Source organism: Colletotrichum phormii (genome assembly GCF_030913505.1).
Source record: "Colletotrichum phormii strain CBS 102054 chromosome Unknown BDP81scaffold_9, whole genome shotgun sequence".
In the NCBI taxonomy this organism is placed as follows: Eukaryota; Fungi; Ascomycota; class Sordariomycetes; order Glomerellales; family Glomerellaceae; genus Colletotrichum; species Colletotrichum phormii.
In genome coordinates, this window is record NW_026851451.1 from 1,543,798 (window position 1) to 1,564,980 (window position 21,183).

The 21,183-nt window shown below is 53.1% G+C and overlaps 6 protein-coding genes across 6 annotated transcripts; 2 read left to right on the forward strand and 4 right to left on the reverse strand.

The window, feature by feature from the left end:
• Positions 1 to 638: 638 nt before the first annotated feature.
• BDP81DRAFT_348363 (uncharacterized protein) lies at positions 639 to 2,330 on the forward strand (the record flags this gene model as incomplete). Its single annotated transcript, XM_060586164.1, has 3 exons — positions 639 to 809; positions 876 to 1,028; positions 1,105 to 2,330. The coding sequence occupies 3 exons, from the start codon at positions 639 to 641 to the stop codon at positions 1,867 to 1,869; spliced, it is 1,089 nt and encodes a 362-aa protein (XP_060445968.1). The 3' UTR covers positions 1,870 to 2,330.
• A 1,774-nt stretch (positions 2,331 to 4,104) lies between these two features.
• On the reverse strand, positions 4,105 to 5,470 carry BDP81DRAFT_449402 (uncharacterized protein; the record flags this gene model as incomplete). The annotated part of the gene is made up of 3 exons (XM_060592401.1): positions 4,105 to 4,798; positions 4,897 to 5,056; positions 5,182 to 5,470. 3 exons carry the CDS (start codon positions 5,468 to 5,470, stop codon positions 4,105 to 4,107), a joined length of 1,143 nt encoding a protein of 380 aa, XP_060445969.1.
• A 736-nt stretch (positions 5,471 to 6,206) lies between these two features.
• BDP81DRAFT_481085 (S-adenosyl-L-methionine-dependent methyltransferase) lies at positions 6,207 to 7,865 on the reverse strand (the record flags this gene model as incomplete). Its single annotated transcript, XM_060594953.1, has 3 exons — positions 6,207 to 6,575; positions 6,659 to 7,371; positions 7,433 to 7,865. The coding sequence occupies 3 exons, from the start codon at positions 7,863 to 7,865 to the stop codon at positions 6,423 to 6,425; spliced, it is 1,299 nt and encodes a 432-aa protein (XP_060445970.1). The 3' UTR covers positions 6,207 to 6,422.
• A 1,641-nt stretch (positions 7,866 to 9,506) lies between these two features.
• On the reverse strand, positions 9,507 to 11,261 carry BDP81DRAFT_318429 (alpha amylase; the record flags this gene model as incomplete). Its single annotated transcript, XM_060584357.1, has 1 exon — positions 9,507 to 11,261. One exon carries the CDS (start codon positions 11,259 to 11,261, stop codon positions 9,507 to 9,509), a length of 1,755 nt encoding a protein of 584 aa, XP_060445971.1.
• Positions 11,262 to 14,062: 2,801 nt separating this feature from the next.
• BDP81DRAFT_449405 (tetratricopeptide) lies at positions 14,063 to 17,782 on the reverse strand (the record flags this gene model as incomplete). Its single annotated transcript, XM_060592402.1, has 2 exons — positions 14,063 to 15,133; positions 15,188 to 17,782. The coding sequence occupies 2 exons, from the start codon at positions 17,780 to 17,782 to the stop codon at positions 14,063 to 14,065; spliced, it is 3,666 nt and encodes a 1,221-aa protein (XP_060445972.1).
• A 1,231-nt stretch (positions 17,783 to 19,013) lies between these two features.
• BDP81DRAFT_471455 (uncharacterized protein) lies at positions 19,014 to 21,050 on the forward strand. The gene is made up of 6 exons (XM_060594587.1): positions 19,014 to 19,975; positions 20,024 to 20,113; positions 20,160 to 20,237; positions 20,291 to 20,527; positions 20,587 to 20,684; positions 20,720 to 21,050. The coding sequence occupies exons 1-6, from the start codon at positions 19,137 to 19,139 to the stop codon at positions 20,761 to 20,763; spliced, it is 1,386 nt and encodes a 461-aa protein (XP_060445973.1). The 5' UTR covers positions 19,014 to 19,136; the 3' UTR covers positions 20,764 to 21,050.
• The last annotated feature ends 133 nt before the right edge of the window (positions 21,051 to 21,183 follow it).

Consider the following 21,183-nt stretch of genomic DNA (forward strand, 5'->3'; position numbering starts at 1 on the left):
CAGACTGAACTCGTTGAAGATTTTACTCCAGGGTTACTCTGTCCATAGCGTGGACAGTGAGTCGGAAGAGATGCAGGACCGCTATGAAATATTCCACCAATATCAATTAGAAGACGTGCGTCGATTCGACAAGAAAAAAAGCTCAAGGTAGAGTTTTTACTGAATCAAATTTGAATCCATGTTTGAGTATACGAGAGGGCTGTGACGATCCGCGTGACTACATGGGGGGGTGGGCTGGTCGAGGGGATATATTCTCCAGGAAGCTTTCTTCGTTGAGAAACCTTTGCTCAGATTGCAAGAAATCTTGACGATTATCAAGAGTAATTCAAAAATGTGAAGTTGTTCTCGGAAGCAGCCTCAACCAAGATACCACGCCTCACTTACACCAAAGGGCAGAATTTGCGGGCAGACAGAGCCGGCGATTCGGAGCCCACTCTTTTTGGGATCGGCGCCCGGTTTGAGTGTGGCCTGTGCGCCGGCACTTGGAGGGGTGAGCTTCAGCCACGGTGGCTTGACTCTGCAACGACATCATCGGCTTCCAGACACTTGTCCAACAATTCCGTCTCTGTCAGAATTTCATACTGAACCAACCCCGAAAGCGCCGCGAACCCAAAGCGAAAGACCTAGGAGAAGACACAATGGCTCGACTGTCATCGACGTCACCGTTCACCGCCGGCGCATCCCCCGAGAAGGGCGCGGCCGAGCTCAGCCAACTCCTGCGACGACTCGACCACGCGATCCTCCATGCCGACCAGGGCCGCGAGCGCAGATTACGGGCCAGCGAATTTGAGCGAGCGAGATTGAACTCGGTAGGGGATTCCTGATGAAGGCCAATACAGCGCGTGCTTGTGCTCACCAGGATTATCCCAATACAGAACCTCGAATATGCCCGAAGTCTTCTTACTAGAGTCGAGCAGGAGGCGCTACACGTCAAGCTGCTCTCCCGGAGGCAGGATATGCAGGTCGACCTGAACCGTAAACGTGAACTTCTTGAAAGGCTGGTGGATAGGATGCATGATCTCGAACAGGTGCGCTCATTTGATGCCCTTCTAGACGGAGGGGTACGGCGAGTCCCATGGGTCGCTGCTAACACCTGCGCAACAGTTACACGAGGATGAGGATGACAACAGCTCAGATGGAGAAGACATCCTAGCCGATATCATTCCGACACCGAGCGAAAGCATGGACTCGCGATCAACAGACATACCCACAGACAACACCCCCGAAGACGACGACGACGACGACGACGACGAAGAACCAGAAATACCGGACCTGCCTCCACCCGTATCGGCTATCCCCAGAGACCCGTCAGAGCCGCCAACGGCACCAGCACGATCAGCAACAGAACCATCACCAGCGCCGCAAACACGCACGACCCCCGACTCGGGCGGCACAACAACAACGCAGACCCTCCGCTCCCGCGGCCCAGCCCGCCCAGACTCTCCATCAGCAACGACAACAGCCACAGCCCGCGCAGCCCTCTTCGCGTCCCGTCGCTCCAACACGATGAAATCCTCCGCCTCGGGCCCCGCGTCGTCGACGGCGACAGCCGAGGCGATCCTGGACCACCAGCGCGCGGAGCAGGACGCGCTGTCCGAGTCGATCCTCAAGATGGCCAGCGCGCTGAAAGCCAGCTCGCAGAAGTTTTCGAGCACCCTCGAGCAGGATAAAGGCGTGGTGTCGCGCGCGGCGGACGGGATGGATAAGACGGAGAGGTCGATGGACGCGGCGAGCCGGCGGATGGGTACGCTAAGGAAGATGACGGAGGGGAAGGGGTGGTGGGGGCGGATGATTTTGTATGCTTGGGTGTATGGGCTCATGGTCGGCTTGATTTTGTTGGTGTTTGTGATGCCGAAGCTGAGGTTTTGAGGGTACATGGTAAAAGGGGGATGGAAAATGCCTATTACCTATGCTCAAGAAGAGGTTCAAGATCGGGTTTGACATGTCTACAGGGGCGTTGGGATAACAAAGAGGGCTCCGTCTGCGAATTGGATGCGAGGGGGCATGGCATAAGCGGCACTACCAAATGCAAAGATGGCCTTTTTCTTTGATTCAAAGATTTTGCTCATTCTATCCCTTCAAGCTTACTGGTATACTAAACTACCCCGTACCCAGAAACTACATCAAACACCAACCCAAGCCGCACAAAAGACAAAAGCCAGCGCAGCAAACCCCAGAATAAGGCCGCGTTGTACACTCCCCACTGACGCCGACTGTCCCAGCGCCAAAGCAGGTGAAGGCGAGGGCGGAACCGCAAACGTAGAGGTCTTGATCGGTCTTGACGACGAAGACGCCGAGGGTGTCGCCGTCGTCGGGGTAGCGCAGGGCGTCGCCGTCGCAGTCGCAGATGCGATCTGGGGCCTGGACGTAGTCGAAGACGATGATGTTGATGATGATAGTGGAAGCGAATCAGTGAAAAAGGTAGGCCATGTATTCATGGCGAGGCTCTGGATGGATTTTGTCTTGAAGTCAGAGCCGAAGCAGGCTAGGCCAGTTCTTTGGGACTCGCCTGAGCCGCGGAGGAGGGTGCCGCAGATGGGGCTTTCTGTGTTGCTTTGAGAGGGGAGGTTGTATTAGTGTGTTCGAGATTGAGATCGAAAAGGGGGGGGGGGGGCGAGATAGGTAGGTTTGACGTACCAGCAGAGCGTCCTCTCCCCGTTCTCCGTCTTGCCGCTGCAGATTGGTTCGGCGGGGCCTAGACAGGTCGAGTAGAGGCTTCCGCAGAGCCATCTGCCAGTGTTGTGGCATGCGATTCTGGAGGTTCCTGTGCCGGCTGTGCAGGTGACCAATGCGAGTTCTAGAAGAGGTTCATATTAGCTTTTGCAGTAGTACTGAGCCTGCCTTTTTTCTCCTCTCTTGATACATCCTGATTCTCTAGAGGTGTGGATATGAATGACTTCAATTGACTTACCTCCGCCTGTCCTAAAGTACCCGCACGTCTCTTTTCCTGTGCCCTCTGAGATGACTTGTCGCGGGGTCGAGATCTCAGAACGTTGGTCCAGTGGGCCGCTGTTCTTCAATCTGTCGAGTGGTAGAGTTGCGGTCTCTGTTGGCATGACGATGGCGATAGGATCCGCTGTCGTCGGAGACAGGAGGATGCCGGCTAAAGCGAGTAGAACTGAGTAGCCTCTCATATTGGAATGGGGGGAAGCGACGTAGACGCTAAGTGAAACTTCAAGGAGAGGCGGGCCATCACCGACAAGAAACGCACGAAAGGCATTCTGACTTGGTCATATAAGTAAATAGACTCTTGGCATCTTTCTGAGGACGAAGTTAGGTGTTTTTGAGGTTCAAAGGTGGCTCACACTCGAATGGTAATGATGGAAATAGTAGCAAACATGTACGATGAAAGACACAAGCGAAGTGAGTGCCCTTGCGTGTATTTGAATGGGGACCGGATATGGACCGGAGCCGCGTCTCTTTGTTCATCTCGTCGCTTCGTCTGCCCTTAGTTCAAGCAAACAATCAGCGCGAGGTTTTTCAAGGGCGGAAAATCTCTGTTATGCTGCATGGTCCCGAACCCTCATGAATGGGGCTTCAAGGTTTCTTGGAATAGCAATGATCAGGACAAGGCGAAAGTACGCGAGGTGCGTATGTTGAGGTGGGAAGTGGGAATTACAAGTATACTACCGTGCTCAAACCGCGTGCAATTTAATTCTTGAGAAAATCGACATGGCTAAGTAAACTTCGCAGGTCTGGGAAATGTCGATGGGAAGAGTCAACCGATCGTGACCTGAAAAGTCTCGTACTTACATTGATTTGGAATTGGGAGAACTGGCCCAAGAAAATGTTCAAAGCGAAACAACATCAAGTGTCGGCTAGGCATACCATGAAGAACTCTCTCCCCTCTCACAACGTATTTCAGGTGCTCTCGAGATCATCCGCCATACGCTTCGTAATCAATCCCAGTGATACATACGCATGAACGACTATAATTAAGTTCTAAATAATGTGGTGTCTCTTCTTGCAGGGTTTACACTTATACCGAAGAAGAAAAAAACATGATAATTCATTTCCATAACATCGTTTGACCCGCCTGGGACTTTCGCGTAGAATCAGATGCTGGATAGCTTTGAAGATCACCACAACGTCGAACAGTTCAACTCAACCCAGCTCGGCAGGCTTCATAGCGCTCCCTATCGAATCGCTCGCCGGCGCCTGAAACACATCCCGTTGCGCAGACGAGGACGCGGGTGACAAGGGCGACATGGGCTGATAGTCCCACTGCTCCCCTCCTCCGCCTCCTTCTTTCGGGTTCGGAGACACACACGGCTGATCGCCAACAAGCTCGTGGCTGGGAGACGGCGAGACGCGACCGCCGCCCCTCGATTCTCCCCGAACCGTCGTCGCTCGTCTCCGTCTCACGACGAGCCAGGTAGCGACGCAGCCGGCGATGGCGAGGATGGTTACGCTGCCGAGGACGCCACCGATGATGGCACCCGTCTGAGAGCCGCTCGATGGAGCTGCGCCACCGCCGCCGCTGGAAGGCTCAGGCGTCGGTGCGCTTGTCGAGGAGGCTGTTGAGAGTGTTGGGCCCGATGGGACGGAAGCGGTGGGCGTGTCGTCTGAGGCTGTAGAGGAGGAGTTTGGCACGGATGTGGTTCGTGTCTCTGCTGAAGAAGAAGAAGGCGTGGTGGTGACAGGAACTGCAGGAAGCAGATTGGACGATGCGGTATACAGGTAGACAATGGGATCCCACGGCAAGCCAGTCTCGCGACATCCCCAGAGCTTCTTGCTCTGAGTACCCTCTTTCCTGACGAACTGCTGACACTCCCCGTTGAAGCCGTCTGTTGACGTGCTATTATTTCATCAGACACTGTTAGTGTCTTCCACCCGCCCAAGAAGCTACGGGAGGGGGCCAACACGTAAAATTTGCCTCGAGGGACGCAGACGTACCAGCAAATCGTATCCTTTCCACGAGTTTGAGATGGAGATGAGCCGCACAAGGGGTTACTTTGAGGCAAACAGGAGACGATTGGGTTCGTTCCGCAGAACAGATAATCCTTTTGAACGATGCAGCTGGTGTCTGGCTCAACGCAAAGGCGCGTTCGTATCTCTGTAGTAGCCAAACAGAAATTTATCAGTATGCCGTAAAGACCGAGATTCCCGGGTGGAAACATTTTCTGCCAAGGGTCGGGACTGTTCTTCTTATGGAAAAAGTAAAGAAGAGAGAAGACTTACCCGGATCCGTCTCTTTAGAGAGGGTGAATAATCCGCAGGTGTTCTTGCCTATGGTCCCGGCCGTGACAGTGTCTCTCTGCTCTAGTCTCTTTGCGACGGCATCTGAATCCATGACTACCGGCGTCAGCTGCGGCCGTGGCCATCGGTTCGCTCTCGGTAATACGAGACTGCTGTCGTTGAATCCGAGCTCTGTCGATGGCTCTGGCAGGTTAGGACGCCAGAACCCAAGGCTTTCCGCCGTTGGTAGGCTGGCTGCAACGACGAGGAGCAGAACCGGGAGCGTCTGCATCGTCGGAAGTCTGACCAAAAAGAGGTATTAACTGAGTAAACGAGAATATGGGTTTGTTGGAGTAAACGTGGTGATGGGGCAAGAAAAAGAAAGATGTGACGAAAGAGATGGGAAAATTGAGACGGAGTCTGGGCGAAAAGGGTTGCCCTTGGTTTTATTCACGGCTTTGGCCATGCGTCTTTGTTCCTCTCAAAGAGAACAGTAGCCATTCAGGACGGGTAGTTTGATGGAAGGGCTGTTTGTGATATGTTCGATCGCGAGCTTGATCCAAGCTGTGCTAATTTCCCTTCTCTTTGAGTGAGGGTGGTACAAACATGTTCTCGTGGTGTTTGCTCAAAATGTTTCTTTTAATCAACTGAAGCGCAAACACTCTCTCATCCAGTCACTCGGTCCTCGCTTTGGTTTTGATATTATAAAGTCCGTTTGGTGCCATGCTTTTTGACAAGTTTGTGGTACCCGAACATAGGCCACCCCTTGCTGTTGCGAATTTTGGTCGAGCACTCCCATTTGCTTGAAGTTCAGAGGTATCGCAAGCTGCCAAGTCTTCCTTATGCACAAAGCAGTGTCGTATTCATACATATCAGCGGCCGTATCTTATGTTTTCCTGCAAAGGAAGATATGGAAAAAGACTCATGCTGTATCACGTTGTGCGCCACATCACCATTGTTTCTCACAGCCACCCAGTCTGTTACCACTCATGAACTGATTTTGTCGAAACTTTGCTGAGAGCACATTAGTGCACTACTTATTGCTTCTACCATTCCATCAGCCATGGTAGTTCTAGGTCTCCAGTCTCATGATGTGTCCTTGATCTTCTTCCTTCCGACCTGATCCTTTGACCCCGGGTTCAGCCACATCTGATCTCAGAATACCACTTCCTCATAAAAGCCCGTAACGTCAAGAGACTCAAAGATCGGTGTAAGTTGAATGGACGAAGGAGAGACTCAAATGACTACTCGCAGAGATCCCAAGAAGACTCCTCAACTTCAGGCGCAGCCTCAGTTCGGTTGACAGAACTGGGATTCTTGGTGACGACAATCTGGTAAGTGTTGGCGCGGCCTTGACCGAAGATGATGACCATGTAGGCCAAGAAGAACTCGAACGTCTAGCAAGGTAGGCTAACCGTCAGTATTTTATACGTATGGTGACAAAAGGGGGGAAGGGAAAGAGCTGTGTGAGAAAACTCACCCGGTAGATCTTGGGGCCATACATGGAAACCAAAGCCTCTTGATTCCAGACAAAGTTACCGTACCACTTCCGGACCGTCTCAGAGTAGTGGCGGCCAATGTTGTCCACGCTGTTGACTCTGAAGCCGGCGGTCTCGAGCTGGTTGGTCAAGGATCCGAGCGAGGTATAGGGGACGGCGTCGGGGCAGACGTACTTGGCCATGAGGAGTCTCCATACGAGGTCCTCGTACTGCCAAGACTTGTCCGCGCCCGCGACCTCGAGGAAGAAGATACCGTCATTGGAGAGTAGACCGTGAATATGCTTGAGGAAGTCTGAGTACTCGCCAGGGCCTGTGTGCAGAGCCATGAAGTTGCCGGGGCCTTTGTGCTGGGCGAGATGCGTGCAGATGATCTTCTTGTATCCGCCTCTGATGGCCGGGATGTTGATATACTCGTTGGTATGGGTGAGGCCAGTGAATGGGACATCGGGAAAGATACGACGGGCGTAGTTGGCTAACGCTTGCCAGCCATAACCGATGCTGAGGACTCTGTCGTATGGGTTAAGATGAATCTTCTCGCAGATGATGTCGAGCTTGTTGTTCTCGAGTTCCTCTTGAGACTCTTTGTTGTTGGTGTCGCGGACGATACCAGAGGTGTACATCATGCGCGGTCCCAGGAAGCCTCGCAGCAAGCCTACGTCGAGTTCCTCGTAGTCTGGATGAACACAAGCATCATCTGTATACAACTTGATTAGATATTTCTGATGAAAATCAGTTAGGATGAGGGACAAACACACCATGAAAGCAGAGAACCTCAGCCATCTTTGGGATGAGCTTGAACAGAACGTGGTAGATGAGACCGAAAGTCAGACGGAAAGAAGCCCAGTCATGTCTCTTCTCGAGGATAGCCAGAGTGTCTCCGTTCATCTCAACCTCTCCGTCGAGGTACATCTGGCAGAAGGTGGCCATCGGGATCTTTCTCTTGCCGCGGTACTTGACCTTTGCCAGATGCTTGAAGATCATGTAGGATTCGATAGGCTGACCGGGGAGGATCGTCTCGCTGATGCGATGGCTGATGGCGGAAGCAACGAGCCAGAGAGCGGCGGTGACTGGGACTGCTATAAGAGCGCTGAGAACGAAGTCAATGATGGGACTTCCTCCGAAGGAGAGCCAGAGACCCTGGAGTACGATGACGTACCCCAGGGCCACGCTCTGACTGAGGGAAGGCATCGTTGTTGTGGTGGTGGATGGAGAGTTGAAAAGTCAGGATAGGAAAGATAGAAAGCCATTTAAATAGAGATCTCTCGGCACTGCTTAGTTGCTCGCACGTATTCGTAGCACGATACGGGACTGTCACTGGACTGTGAATAACACTGGAGCGGGACTTTAAAGGTCTTAACACTGCTCGGCCACCTTAGCATATTCGTGGGATGATACGGGTGTATTACCGGAGTATGAGCACTGGAGCAGAACCTGAAGTTGTCTCGATATTACTTAGTCGCTCATACATATCCATGGTACGACACGGGACAGTCACCGGATCGTGACTTGTACTGGAACGGGACTTGAAGTAAGCACCTAGGTTTTCGATTAACCATGGTAAAACCAGGAGCCAGCCCTTGTCCAATTCTCAGTCTTGACAAAGAAAGCTTTTTGGGCTTCACTGCCTCAAAAGCTGCTCAGCATCAACGATAGCTGGCTTTCAAGTAAACTCAAACAATTCAGACTCGCGTCGTTAAAATATGCTAGCAACGGGCAGTAAAACCCAACATGGCACGTGGTTTTCACACAATGCGGGAACTGACATCAATGTGGTCGGTAAGAAGAACATGGAATTACGTTGTGCAGGATCTTAGTTAGGACATGAAAGACAATTGGTGTTTGAGTCTGAACTTTTCGGGGACCTCATCTTTGGAATTATCAATGACAAGCAGCGGTAAGCTACTCATCCTTGCTGTGAACTGGTTTCAACAGTCCAGCTTTTTGTTTTCCCTATCCTTGGAAACCAGCCCTTATATAAGAGCTGTAAGTTAAGGGGCACCAAGACTGATTGTCCTCTAATGTGAAGAACGGGTTAGAGATTGCTTTCTTGACAACATGTTCCCGTGTACATAGTTCGTCAAGCGATCTCGCCTCCAAGAAAAGAGAAGAAGCCAGCTAGCTTAGCAGACTAACTGATTGAGAAGAACATATAGCTTGACACTATGAAAACGCTTTGGCTCTGTACTGTTTGTTAAAAAGAAAGGAACTTGTGATCTCCTTGTCTCTATTAGACTTCACATTATAGTTGCCAACGGCGAAACTAAGCGCAGAAATTTGCAGAATGACCGGCGGGCAGCGTATCCAAGAAGTGAAAGTCATCTGCTAGAGCACTGAAAGACTCGTGCACCAAAAAATAAAAATAAAAATAATAAAAAAATAAAAAAAAATAGTCCTTTTTATTTTGTGATGTTTGCTTTGGTCAGCTCTCCAAGCACACTTGGTTGAGAAAGAACGACTTGAGGAAGTTGGATGGATGTTGAAGGATTAAAGATGGTGTGGAGATGCAAGCGAATGCGAGGAGCCGAGAGAGGGGAGTCCATGCTGTGCAAGGGAGCTTACCCCAACTTTGGGGTCTAATTACTCGGCGACTCCAAAAAGTTACAAAGAGGACGTTGTGAAAGTCGTTTGTGAGGAGTTGGGAATAGCTTCATTTGGTATCCTAAATAAATATAAAAACCCCAAAGTTCCAGCCACGATGGGCCGATCATCTCTCTATAGACTCTCAATCAAAATAGCACAGTCTGCAAATCTGCACCAAATCTTGTCCACCAACCCATTTTACCCTATAACTCAGGAGGTATATCCAAAGAACCACATGCTCACACAACTTTAACCCTGCAGATACAACCGTCCCTCCCAAGGCCTCAAGATCGTCTTGCCACCCTCGGAAGCAACTCTATCCTTGACGTCGTCGTAGTTTCCGACCCGGATCTTGGCACCCTCGCCGGGGACCTCAACAAGCTGCTCCTCGCCCGTGAAATTCAACACCACGACGGCGCTCCGGCCCCCGCGCGACTTCTTATACACAAACGTCTCCTTGTTCTCCTCGTCAAACAGCTCAAACGCGCCGTGCGTCAGCAGCTCGCCCTCTTCCTTGCGCAACTGCAGCATCTCGCGCCAGAAATTCAACACCGAGCCCGGTTCCTTTTCTTGCTTGGCGACGTTGATGGACCTATACTCGTCGTGGACGCGCATCCACGCGCCGTCCTTGTTGTCCGTGAAGCCGGCGTAAGGCTTGTCATCCCACTGCATCGGGATGCGCGCGTTGTCGCGGCCGAGCAGGTTGATGCCGTCCATGACGTATTCCAGCATGTCGCTGCCCTCGCCAAACTCCTTTCTGATGTCGTCGTAGTAGTTGAGCGCCTCGATATCCTTGTAGTCCTCGATGCCCCAGCTGCGCGAGACGTTGGTCATGCCAATCTCCTGGCCCTGGTAGACGAAGAGCGTGCCCGTCTGCGAGCACATCATGAGCGCCAGCATCTTGGCCGACGTCTCGCGCCACTCGGGCGTGTCGCTGCCCCAGCGCGAGACGGAGCGCCCCTGGTCGTGGTTCTCGCAAAAGGCCGTCGTCCAGCCGTCGGTGCCCTCGATGAACATCTGCCACTTGGCCACGATGCGCTTCAGCTCGGGTAAGGTCCACTTCTGCGCCTGGTACTTGTAGCCGACGCCCTGGCCGAGGTCGACAATGTCGAACTGGAAGACCATGTCGAGCTGGCGGTCGGCGGCGCTGATGAACTTGAGGACGTGTTTCGGGTCCGGGGTGTGGGGGAGCTCGCCGACGGTGACGGTGTCGTAGTGGTTGAGGACTTTTGCGTTCATCTCGCGCAGGAACTCGTGTATCCGCGGGCCGTTGCAGTAAATCATGTAGGCGGGCTGCTCGTAGGCGTTCTTGTTCATGATGGGGGCGTCGCGGAAGTCGACGCCCTTGCTGTACATGTTGACCGTGTCGATGCGGAAGCCGTCGACGCCCTTGTCGAGCCAGAAGCGCATGGCGTTCTCGTAAATGGCCTCGCGCGTCTCCTCGTTCTCCCAGTTCAGGTCGGGCTGCTCCTTGGCGAAGAGGTGGAGGTAGTACTCGCCCGTGGGCTCGTCCCACTCCCAGGTGCTACCGCTGAAGTGGCTTCGCCAGTTGGTGGGAGGCAGACGGGTGCCGTCCTCGGCGTAGCGGGGGGGTTTCCAGATGTACCAGTCGCGCTTGGGGTTCGTTTTTGAGGATCTCGACTCCTGGAACCACTTGTGCTCGTCCGAGGTGTGGTTGACGACGAGGTCGAGGATGAGCTTCATGCCGCGCTTGTGGCATTCCTCGATGAGGACCTCCATGTCGCGGACGGTACCGTAGGGGCGGTGGACGTCCTGGTAATCGGAAATATCGTAGCCCATATCGATCTGGGGGCTGGCGTACATGGGCGAGACCCAGACGATGTCAGTGCCCAGGTTCTTGAGGTAGTCGACCTTGTCAATCATGCCCTGGACATCGCCGAGGCCATCTCCGTTGCCGTCCTTGAAGCTGGCGGGGTAGATCTGGTAGATGACGGCATCCTTCCACCAAGCTCTGCTGGCGTTGTTCAGAGTTATTGAACCCATTCCGAAAACCAGTCTGACAGAGCTGCTAAAGTCAGACTACCTGGAGATATTGCAATTGGGTGTAAAAGAAAGAGAGGAGGGGGGGGGGAAAGAAGGGAGAAGGAAGTGGGACAGTAGATATGCTCAGTACAGAGTAGAGGAGCGCAGGGCAGACAGAGCAACACAACGACTAGCTTGCGAGCTCAGAAAGAGTGCTCGCCCGGAAGCTCCTCGCTCTCACTTATATATACATCCTCACAAATCGGACCACAGTCGACCTTAGCCCGGCGCCATTGTCTTTCCCCGCCCCCCTTCTTGCTCTCTCTTTGGTCTCTCTTTCTGTCTCTCAAGTTGGAACCAAGTCAGAAAAAGGTGGTCGAAAGACCACTGGCAATAACCGAGGCGGGACACGAAACGTCGTGCGTGTGTGGGCCACGGTGCGGAAGATCGTCCCTCTCGATGACAGGCCGGTGCATGCAAGCGCCGCATGCGGGTGGTGGCCCTTGGACCTTGGAGTCAGTTCCGAGTCTACTTGCTGCCCGCGCGGGGGGCGGCCACCTAATCGTGCTAATTAACTTGTGTTTGCTAGGTGCGCGTTCGATGGCTCAGGGTGTGTGGGTGGTGGTCCGCGGAGAGAGTGGTGGTGGTGGTGCGCGCAGGGCCGGCCAATGACATGGCCTAGAGGGAGCTCAATTCTCGCTGTAAAGTCTGGGAGAAATACCATTGGCTCCCCCCGCGCCGTGCGGACTGGTTCTTGGAACCATGGTCCATTGGTCCCATGTGTGTGCCCCGCGGCGAGGTCTCCGTACTTGGGGTTGTCGAGTTAATGGTGTGGTGTGTATCCGTATTAGGTGCTGCGTGTGTGTGCAAATACAGACGAAGAAAAAGAGCGAACTCCACGCCCAACCCAGGGGCGCGGGTTGGATTAGCGGGTAAGATAAGCGGACGGGCAAACTCTCGCTAAAATTATAGATCGGGGCGCTGCCGACCCCTTCTTTTTTGGAGAGTTATTGGAGTATTGGAGAGAGAGAGAGAGAGAGAGAGAGTCTTGGACCTCTTGGGCCTCTTTTGTGATCTTGTGAGTTCTGTCTAACTAAACTTACCATCCAGTTTACAAACCCTATTACAACTTATCCGTGCCAACCAAACCAAACCAACCAGTCAACCCAGACACGCTAGGTACGTAAAACTTGCACACACTTACACCGTGATCACTGATCCCCACAAGGATAGGCACGCAGCTTGAGCGAACCTTGAGTAGAGAACAAGTGCTCAACATTGCCACGTTCAGCCAAGTGGTCTCATTTCACTCAATGGCCCGTGGAAGATGCTGTGCCGTTCTCCCATAATGCCAAGGCCTTATGGACGGTTCTTGGAGGGGTTGTAAGTGCCAGATTCCAACTTGTCCAACTTCCCACGCAAAACACACACACAGAGAGAGTAAGGAGGACCACGGTGCCCGTTCATCCATGACTCCAGACACACACACACACACACACACACACACACGTACCTACACACGACCTCTCTCTATTCGCGGTCATGCATTATCCGCTTTTGTCTGTCGCCTCCCACCCCTCCTCCGTCTGATCTACCGTCACGGGAGATTCTCCGACGACATGCGTCAAATCACACTTGCTAATTCTCCCTTCTGGCCTATCCTCTCCTTCTCGGTACGACTCGGTCTCTCTATCATCTTACCTTGCCCTAGTCGCAACCACCCCAAAATCACATTCCCCGCCCCGAAGTTCAACCGCTTCTGCCGAACCTCTTCCCCCATCATCAGCTTTATCCGACCAGCCTTCTCGCGACGATCACCGTCTCGTTGGAAGGGTGTTTCCTCATGCTCCTTCGGGAAATACTGAGACGACCAAAATGGGCCATCCATCCGCCCCAAGATAGATAGACATGTCGTGGCAGGGTACCGCCAACCAACCCCCTCGAAAGCTTGTCGTCACTTATCAACGACGCCAGACGGGAATATGAACCTTCGCCCTAAACTCTGCCCAACTTTAAACATTACAAGACGTCGTAGTATCATGTACAGAGACCCCCAGCCCGGATAAGCCGCCTAGGGCCGCAGGGCGGCAGGGCGGCAGTGCCGCCGTGCGTTCGTTGCGGCTCCGCACCTTCACCTCAGCTACTATACCTTGCCGCACCGCAGACCCCCTTTTGTTTCCCTTCTCCGACTTCGACCTTCCCTCGCAACCTAACTTACAAAGGTAACTTATGTTAAAAGGTAACCCCAACCAACCAACCCACCGGCCCTCACAGCTTCAGAGGCCCGGACCGTGGGCAGCTCAAACTCAGTCCCAATCTTACAGTCAGTCTGGCTGGGAATTTCTGGGATTAATTAAGTTCAACTTCAGATCCCCTGATCCACTCACGCGGGGTACCCTACCCTACCCTACCTACCTACCTTAGTACGGATACACGTGTGAAGGCATTGTAGGGCCGATGATCTAGTCGGATATCGAGGCACCCTATCGAAGCCCCTTTTCGACTCCGGATATGCTCAGGCAGGTAGGAAAGATAGATAGGTAACGCCGACTCTCTCTCCAATCTGCACCTCCAGCCTCCAGGTTCGGCCGACTGTCCGCCGAAGCGGGCAAAATCGTAGCTACAGAGTTCCGGATAAGTTTCAAGTCATGTGTCATTTTTGTGTAATTCCCTATCCTATCATACTTAATACTACAAACCGCCAGAATAGACGCAAGACGCTTTTGGAGATCCCGATTTCCCAGGCGAATGAACACTCTTGAGAATACCTTGCTGTCGCCTCAAAATAAAATGGGCTACCCTTTCGGGCTATTTCCGAGCCTCTACTCCTCGTCGTCATCATCAGCAGCATCTGCCATGCTGGTGTCAGCAGCGGGTTGCGCCTTGTCAGCCTCATCATCAGAATCTCCGCCCGCACCATTCTTCTTGGGGCCTTCATCCTCGTCCTCATCCTCGTCGCTCTCAATGACCCTGCCCCGCCTGGACCGTGAGTTTTGCTGCCGTCTGCTGATTCCACCGTCCTCGTCATCGTCTTCGTCGACATCTCTGTTGTTGTCAACCTCCATCTTGTCCTCGTCATCGCCGCCCTTCTCTTCAGCATCAGAAAGAGGAGAGCTGGCCTTTTCGAGTGCCCTCTCTGCACGATCCAAGGGGTCCTCGTCCTCATCCTCGTCATCGCTGTCGACAATGATCTCCGCAGACTTGTACTTGCTATTCACCGTGGACTCCTTCTTTGTAAGGCGGCGCTTCTTCTTTGTTGGGCGTTCCTCGCCCGAGTCTTCGCCGTCTGTCTCGGTAGCCTTCTTCTTGCGTGACCCTCTCTTCGGGCGGCTTTCGCCATCGCCTCTGGGCGCCGACTTCTTCTTTCTCTTGACTTTGTCGCCAGTCTCGCTGTCGGTTGTCATTTCGGCATCTTGTCGGGCCTTCTCCTCCTCGGCACGACGCTCTGCAATCTCTCTGTCTCTTGCCGCGATTTCTTCTCTCTCCCTTCTGATCTTCTCCTGTTTCTCGCGTTGCTTGTCCAGAGCTTGTTGTCGTTCCTCCTCACGTTTCCGGAGCTCGACTTGACGCTGCTCCAGAGCCGCCTGCAACTTCTCCTTGTTCTTCTCCTCGTACTCCTTCTGGCTAGCGATGGCTCTCTCAAGCTGCTTGCGTTGAGTGTTGCGGGCCATGTTGGCACGCTGCTCGACGTCGTGTTTGGGGTAAGGAGTTTGGGGGTGGCTCGCGATCTCATCGAGAGCAGAGATTGCAGATTCAAGCCCAGTGGCAGCCTCTTGAAGTTGCGCCAACGTCCGCTGGTTCTCGTTGAGGCCATAAACAGTGGTTGCCATTTGGATCTGAACGAAAGCCACATTGAACTTGTAGTGAACTTGTTCCGGTGCTGCTTCGAGTGCCTGAATATTGTGTTAGTGCCTGCAGATGGAATTGCCTGGAGACTAGTAAGTTACCTTTTGTGCGTACTTGAGCGCCTCGTGGTACGCGTCCAGGAGTTTCTCGGATCGGCCCTTGTTGAGCCAAGTCCGTCCCAAACAGGCGAGAATGACCGGGTCGCTGCCCTTGCCCTCTTTAGACAGAGCAACCTCGTAGTTCTCGATAGCCTTGGAGTACTGCCTGAGCTCGGCATAGATGTGACCTAGGTTGACGTAGACATGTGCATCCTTGATGGTGTCCCGAATCTTGACGAAAATGCCCAAGGCCGTCTTGTAATCCTTCTTGTCCTCGACCAGCGCGATAGCAATACCCTGTGCCGCGAAGGCATTTTTGGGGTCCAAGGAGAGGGCCTTCTCAAAGAACTCAACCGCTTTGCTGTATGTTGCACTCCTCTTGGCTTTGTCACTGTCGCTTTCACGTCGCATCTCTCGAGCTTGGATGAGGTACAAATTGCCCATGCCAACCAAAGCATAGCGGTCATGCTTGTCGTAGTTCTGGAGTGTGTGTTTGTAATGACGGAACTCGTGGTCTTCGTTGATGTTGTGTGGGCGCTTTCTAGAGTGCACCTTACCCATGTACCAGCCGTACAAGGCTCGGACCTCGAGGTCCTGAGGGTTTTCTTGGTACAGCTTGGCAACGGCGTCAGGTCCCTCCTTGTTGGGGTTCCTACGAAGCTTGATATACGCAAGTCTCGTCCTGGCGTCGGTATAGTCGTCGTGGCGCTTCAGCAAACCTTCGTATACCTCGGTGGCTTTGTCGTAAATACTTTGTGACTCGTAGCTTCGACCAAGATTGAAGCTAATCGTGGTGACCAAAGCATCCGTATCAATCTCTTGATCCTTCTCGCCGATCTTCATGCAAGCACCCAGAGCCGCCTCAAACATTTCGCTGGCCTGCTCGTGCTTCTCAGACTGCGAGTAAAAGCAACCGATGTTGTTGAGGAGCTGCGGAGGGAGGAACTTGCGGAGGGCTGCGCGGTTCTCGGCTTCATCTTCGATTCCGGTCGGGCGTTCTTCCTCGGGGATCTGGTCGAGTTCTAAGTGCTCGACTTGGAGAAGGCACTGCTGAGCTCTCTCGGGGAACTCATGCTCGTACAGACGGGCCAGGTTTAACAAAACCGCAGCGTCTGGGGACATGCCCTTCTTGCTGTCCTTCCAAGCACCTCGCACACCCTCCAGAAGCGAAATCGCCTTCTTCATCTCGGCTGACTTGTCCTCCTTGCCGTCCGCGTCTTCGTTCGCGAAAACTTCCTCCGCGTACAAAGTGCCCAGCAAAATCATAGCTTCGTGGTTCTTGGACTGCTGAATCATCTTCTCCAATCGCAACTTCGCCTCACCGAGGTCGCCTCGAAGCACTGCTAGCTGGGCAGCGCCGAATTTCGCAGGCATGTAGCCACGCTCGGCACCGCCACGCGCATCATCAGCTCGGCGATAGAAGTCGCTGGCACGTTCTGGGTCGCCAGTGTAGTGTTCCTTTCTTGCCAGGAGATACCAGCCGTCACTCGCGATCGCATTGACGTCGGTGTACTGAATCGCCTTGTGTGCGAGTGAGTCTACCGTGCCGAGCTGTTTGCGCGACAGGAAGTAGCCGGCAAAGGTTGCGCATGTCAACGGCATGTTCTTGTCGAGTTTGAAAGACTTCTGGGTGTACTCGGTCATTGCTTTCTTGTATAGATGAAGAAACTCGGGGCTGTTTGTGGGGATGCGGCTGCTGGCGTCAAGATGATAGAGACCGAGAAGAATGTTTCCAACCTTGTGCTCGGGGTTGATTTCGACACACCGCTCCCAAGCAAGTTTAGCATCATCCTTGAAGCCCAATTGCCAGAAACAGCAGCCAATGCCTATCCTCGGATCGGGGTCGACGAAGTCGGGCATCTTTTGCAGAACCTCTTGGTAGGATGCCAGGGACTCCGGGTACTTCCCGAGTGAGAAGAAAGTTCGCGCCTTGCCCATCACCGCAAGCATGTTCTTCCCTTGCGACACTCGGATGGCGTCTTCGAAAGCCTTGAGTGCCGATCGCAACAAATCTGCCTTTTCAGAGTCCACCTGTCCATGACCTGCCGCCTTGGGGGTCTGCAGAGACGCTCTAAGCAGCTGCAGAACTCCGCGAGCCAGGAACAGGGGAGGGTACGCTGGGTTGATGCGCGACGCATCGTTTAGCGTAGAAGTCGCCAGTTGCAGGTAGTATTCTTTTGTCTTGGCTTCGGAAGCCAACTCGCCATCGGGGGGCACTCTCGGCGCTTCGCGACTCTTCCACAGATACATCCAGCAGAGGCATCCGATCATGCTCAGCTTTTCCCTTGGGTTATTGTCGCGCATCGCGTTTCCACCTCGGACCAGCATCTCGATAGCATGGTCAATTTTCTTCTGCTTGGCATAGGCCAGTGCAACGGTCATCCAGTAGGTTCGAGCGGCGCGTTCATTTTCGAAAAGGGTGCAAAGTTCGGTAGGGTCATCGAAAAGTTCGAGGAGATCGATTTCGACGGCTTCGTCTTCGGCTTCGCCTTGAACCGGGACGTCGATGGCGGCTGGGATGTCAGAGAACCGCTTGCTGACTGGCGCGCTGGCTGCGCCATTGGTGCCATTCATCGCGCCGTTCTTGAGGGCTGACATTTTGGCGGATGGGAGGCTATGACATGCCTCGGATAAGTTTGGTGATGAAGTGGATGAAAAGTGAGGCAATCTAGAAATTCGGGGGGGAGCTGGGATGAGGCTGAGGAAAGATCAATCCGTCGCGTAGCACTTGCCTGCCACGCCTGCTCAGTTGGCCTTGCACATGTGGATCCATAAAAGACGCTACCTAGTGGGGTGCTCTCGCAGCTTTCCACCAGCCTTGGTCACGTTTTGATTGGCCAATCAGCTACATAAGGTACTGAGTACAGGTCTTCTCAGTCACAGCTGTTGATTACATCATGTACTGTATACATATAACTTCACTTACACGCTTGTCACGTCTTCTCTCTTTTCCTCGACTTAAGGTAACCCAGATACTCTACAAAATAGCCAAGCTTTCCAAGTTGAGTTGTAAATCATTGAAGTGAGATGAGCAGATAGGCTTTGGCAATATGTAGCTCCTCGCTCGATGAGACGTCCGTTGCATGGGTGGATGCGATTCGAAAATTGATGATTGAAATACGGACATGAGCTACAAACCAAGACATTTGGCATAGGTAGAAAACGCGCATAAGTCCCGGTCCTGGATTTTTTTCCTTTCCCCAGAATAAAGAGCTCGAGTTCAAACTCTCCAGACGCAGGAAAAGCTCGAGGCTTTAGCTTGTCTACCAAGTCAGCAAAGGAAGGAGCAAGTGAGGTCGCCTAATCGACTGACAGAGGCAGGTGCGCCTTCGCTAGCAACTTCTCACCTTGCCACACCCAAAGTTCTTTCTTTCACACCACCTTCCACCCGTGATTTTACTTTATCGCAAAATCACATTGATTGGCAATATTCTTTTTCTTGACCTGTTGATACAATCGGAAGAAGTGCCAAGCTGGCATTCGACCACCATTGCCACCATTCGAACAGCTGTCAACCTTCACGCAGTTCACCATGCCCGCCATTCCCAAAGCTGTGAAAGGCAGGGATGGCCTTTTGGAGAATTGCTTTCACAATCGGAGCACCGAATTTCTGACAGGGCGACAGGTCGAAGAACCAAGCGGTCCACTACCCCCGGTGCCCCCAGTACCGCCAGGTTCTCAAGTCCAATGTTCTGGATGGGGATGCCTCAGTGAAGCACAGCAGGCTGGGATTCTTGTAACCATTGTTGTGGTATTCTTATCTCTCTTTCTTGGTCTGCTATTCTTTCTACGATCAAAGAAACAGGAGGATTGGGTTGATGGTGACCTCGTCCTTGTCCGGCCGAAGCGACGACCCAGACCCAGAAGCCAAGCGGCCTCCTTCAACTCACAGCATTCGCGCTTCTTCTTCAGACACGAGGGGCTGACAGGCACGCAGCAGCCTCCTCCACTCATGATTGCTCATCCGACAATTCTTCACATTCCTCCGCCTCCTCCTCCGCCAGTTCCGGTTCCCCTCTCAATGCCGATGCCGATGCCGATGCCATTCCCACCACCTCAACCGATATACCCATATCCGATGGCTTATCAGACGAACCAATACCATTCGATGCAGGCGCAAGCACTTGGACACTCTCAAGGACCCTCTGTAGCTCCAAGGTTCCCGATCAACACCCAGTACCAACAGCAACCGCAGCCTTATCCTCAGGCCCAGCAACAAACTCACTATCCATGGAGTCAGATGCCTGGCCTTCAGCAGCGCTCTCCACAGCCACCGCGAAGAAGACCATCACTTGCACGAAGACTCTTCGGTCTGTTCAACAACCCAGTCGGTAGGGCGTCAACCATTGCCAGCTCCGACTCGGACTCAACTCGAGCACCATCAATAAGGAGCAGTCGCCATACGCGGACTTCATCCATTGCCACACAGCCGTCTCCTGTAGCGCGACCCAAGGGGGATGCAACGCATGGAGCAGACGCAACGAGACCAGTTGAGGTGTCTCCCACGGTGGCCACTGTCCAGAGTGATGACTACATCGCTCCTGCGACTATGCGGGATGAGTCTCCTGAACGCCGCCAGCCAAATTCAGCTTCGTCAGTCCCAGTCAACTTGGGTAGCAAAGTTCAAGATGAGGCGCGAGGGAAGGTCACTGCTATCGAGTCTCCGGCCAAAGAACAAGACAAGGCTGAGCCTGACAATGCAAAGGCAAATCCGACTTGGAAGCCGATCTGCGAAGACGCCGAGACCGCTAGAACCTACCATCCTCGACCTATCGTCAAGCCCCTTAAAAGGTATGATGTTTCGACTACAATCATGGATGTAAAGCTCACAAAATACAGTGCCCTGAAGAACGGAAGGAAAGCCGCTGCAGGCGCTAGACCAAGCAACATGAAGAACGACCAGAAGCTCTTATCCAAAGAGGATCCAAGGTAAGGGGGACCCCATCTAGGTCCCAATGCTTACTGACTTCACCAGTGCTCAAACGGACTTCGCGTCTAGTCGTATGATCACTTCGTCTATGGACGCAGAAGCCAGCTCGAGAAAGGGCAAAGAGTAAACTACTTCCTGAGTCTTGAACTAGAACCGCACGCTGATACGATTGATAGAGAGGAACAGCAGGGAAGCTCTGTCGATAAACGCAGCCCTAATAGAGACGCAGTCCGCGAGGTCAGACGTGATTATCCAGACGTCTTGGGTATGCCCAAGAATGCTGTTGAGACGACGAAGAAGCCAGTATCGGCTCCTTCAAGCAGCCCAGTCAGAACAACAGAGAAGAAGCAAGACCAGAGCTCGAGCCCCAACCAACACTTGCGGGGATCCTCGAGCAGAACTGAAGAACTTCGGTGAGCCGCACGAACCAAAACGCCCAGGCATTGGCGAGTGAACGCTGACTGATATTGAGATTCGATGTGTCTGGCTCTGATGTCACGGAGACCAGCGGCTCGCTTAGCGACTACTCGCCGCCCCCGTCTCCTCCGAGACCAATCCACCAGGGCGGCGGTAAGTATGCTCCTGACCAGCTGCGAAAGAAGCAGGCAAGAAGAGCGTACTAGGCTACGATGACAGACGCGGCGACTGAGTGGTCACCACGAATCGGTGGCGGAGAGGAGCGACTGATGCACGAGAATGATTCTTTTTGGAATCAAGATGAAACAAGATTCGGACCATACGAAGCATCGTAATCCCCAGACAGGCGACCTACTGTCTAGTGGTTGGGGGCGTTTTTGGTCCTGACAAGATAGGTGGAAAAGCATGTGTATTTGGTCATTCGGGTCACCAAAGCTTTTTTGAACCGATTGAGATAGGTATTGGGGTCAGGAATAAGGGTTCAGATGTGCTACAAGGATGTAGAATGATACAGACAAGCAGTTCGTCCATACCCAATGAAGAGATTTGTGCAGCTGTGGTTCATAAGATATGCCGAGTAATGCATAGCCTGGGAATGCACACAGATGCTCAGCGGGGTGCAAAGCAGGGGTAACTTTGGTAAGACAGGTAT

Excerpts from the sequence above, each read along its gene's own strand:
- BDP81DRAFT_471455 (XM_060594587.1), top strand. The coding sequence starts at position 19,137 with ATGATTGCTCATCCGACAATTCTTCACATTCCTCCGCCTCCTCCTCCG. Across the intron at positions 19,976-20,023 it reads ATCGTCAAGCCCCTTAAAAG|TGCCCTGAAGAACGGAAGGA; the intron begins GTATGATGTTTC and ends CACAAAATACAG. Across the intron at positions 20,685-20,719 it reads ACCAATCCACCAGGGCGGCG|GCAAGAAGAGCGTACTAGGC; the intron begins GTAAGTATGCTC and ends CGAAAGAAGCAG.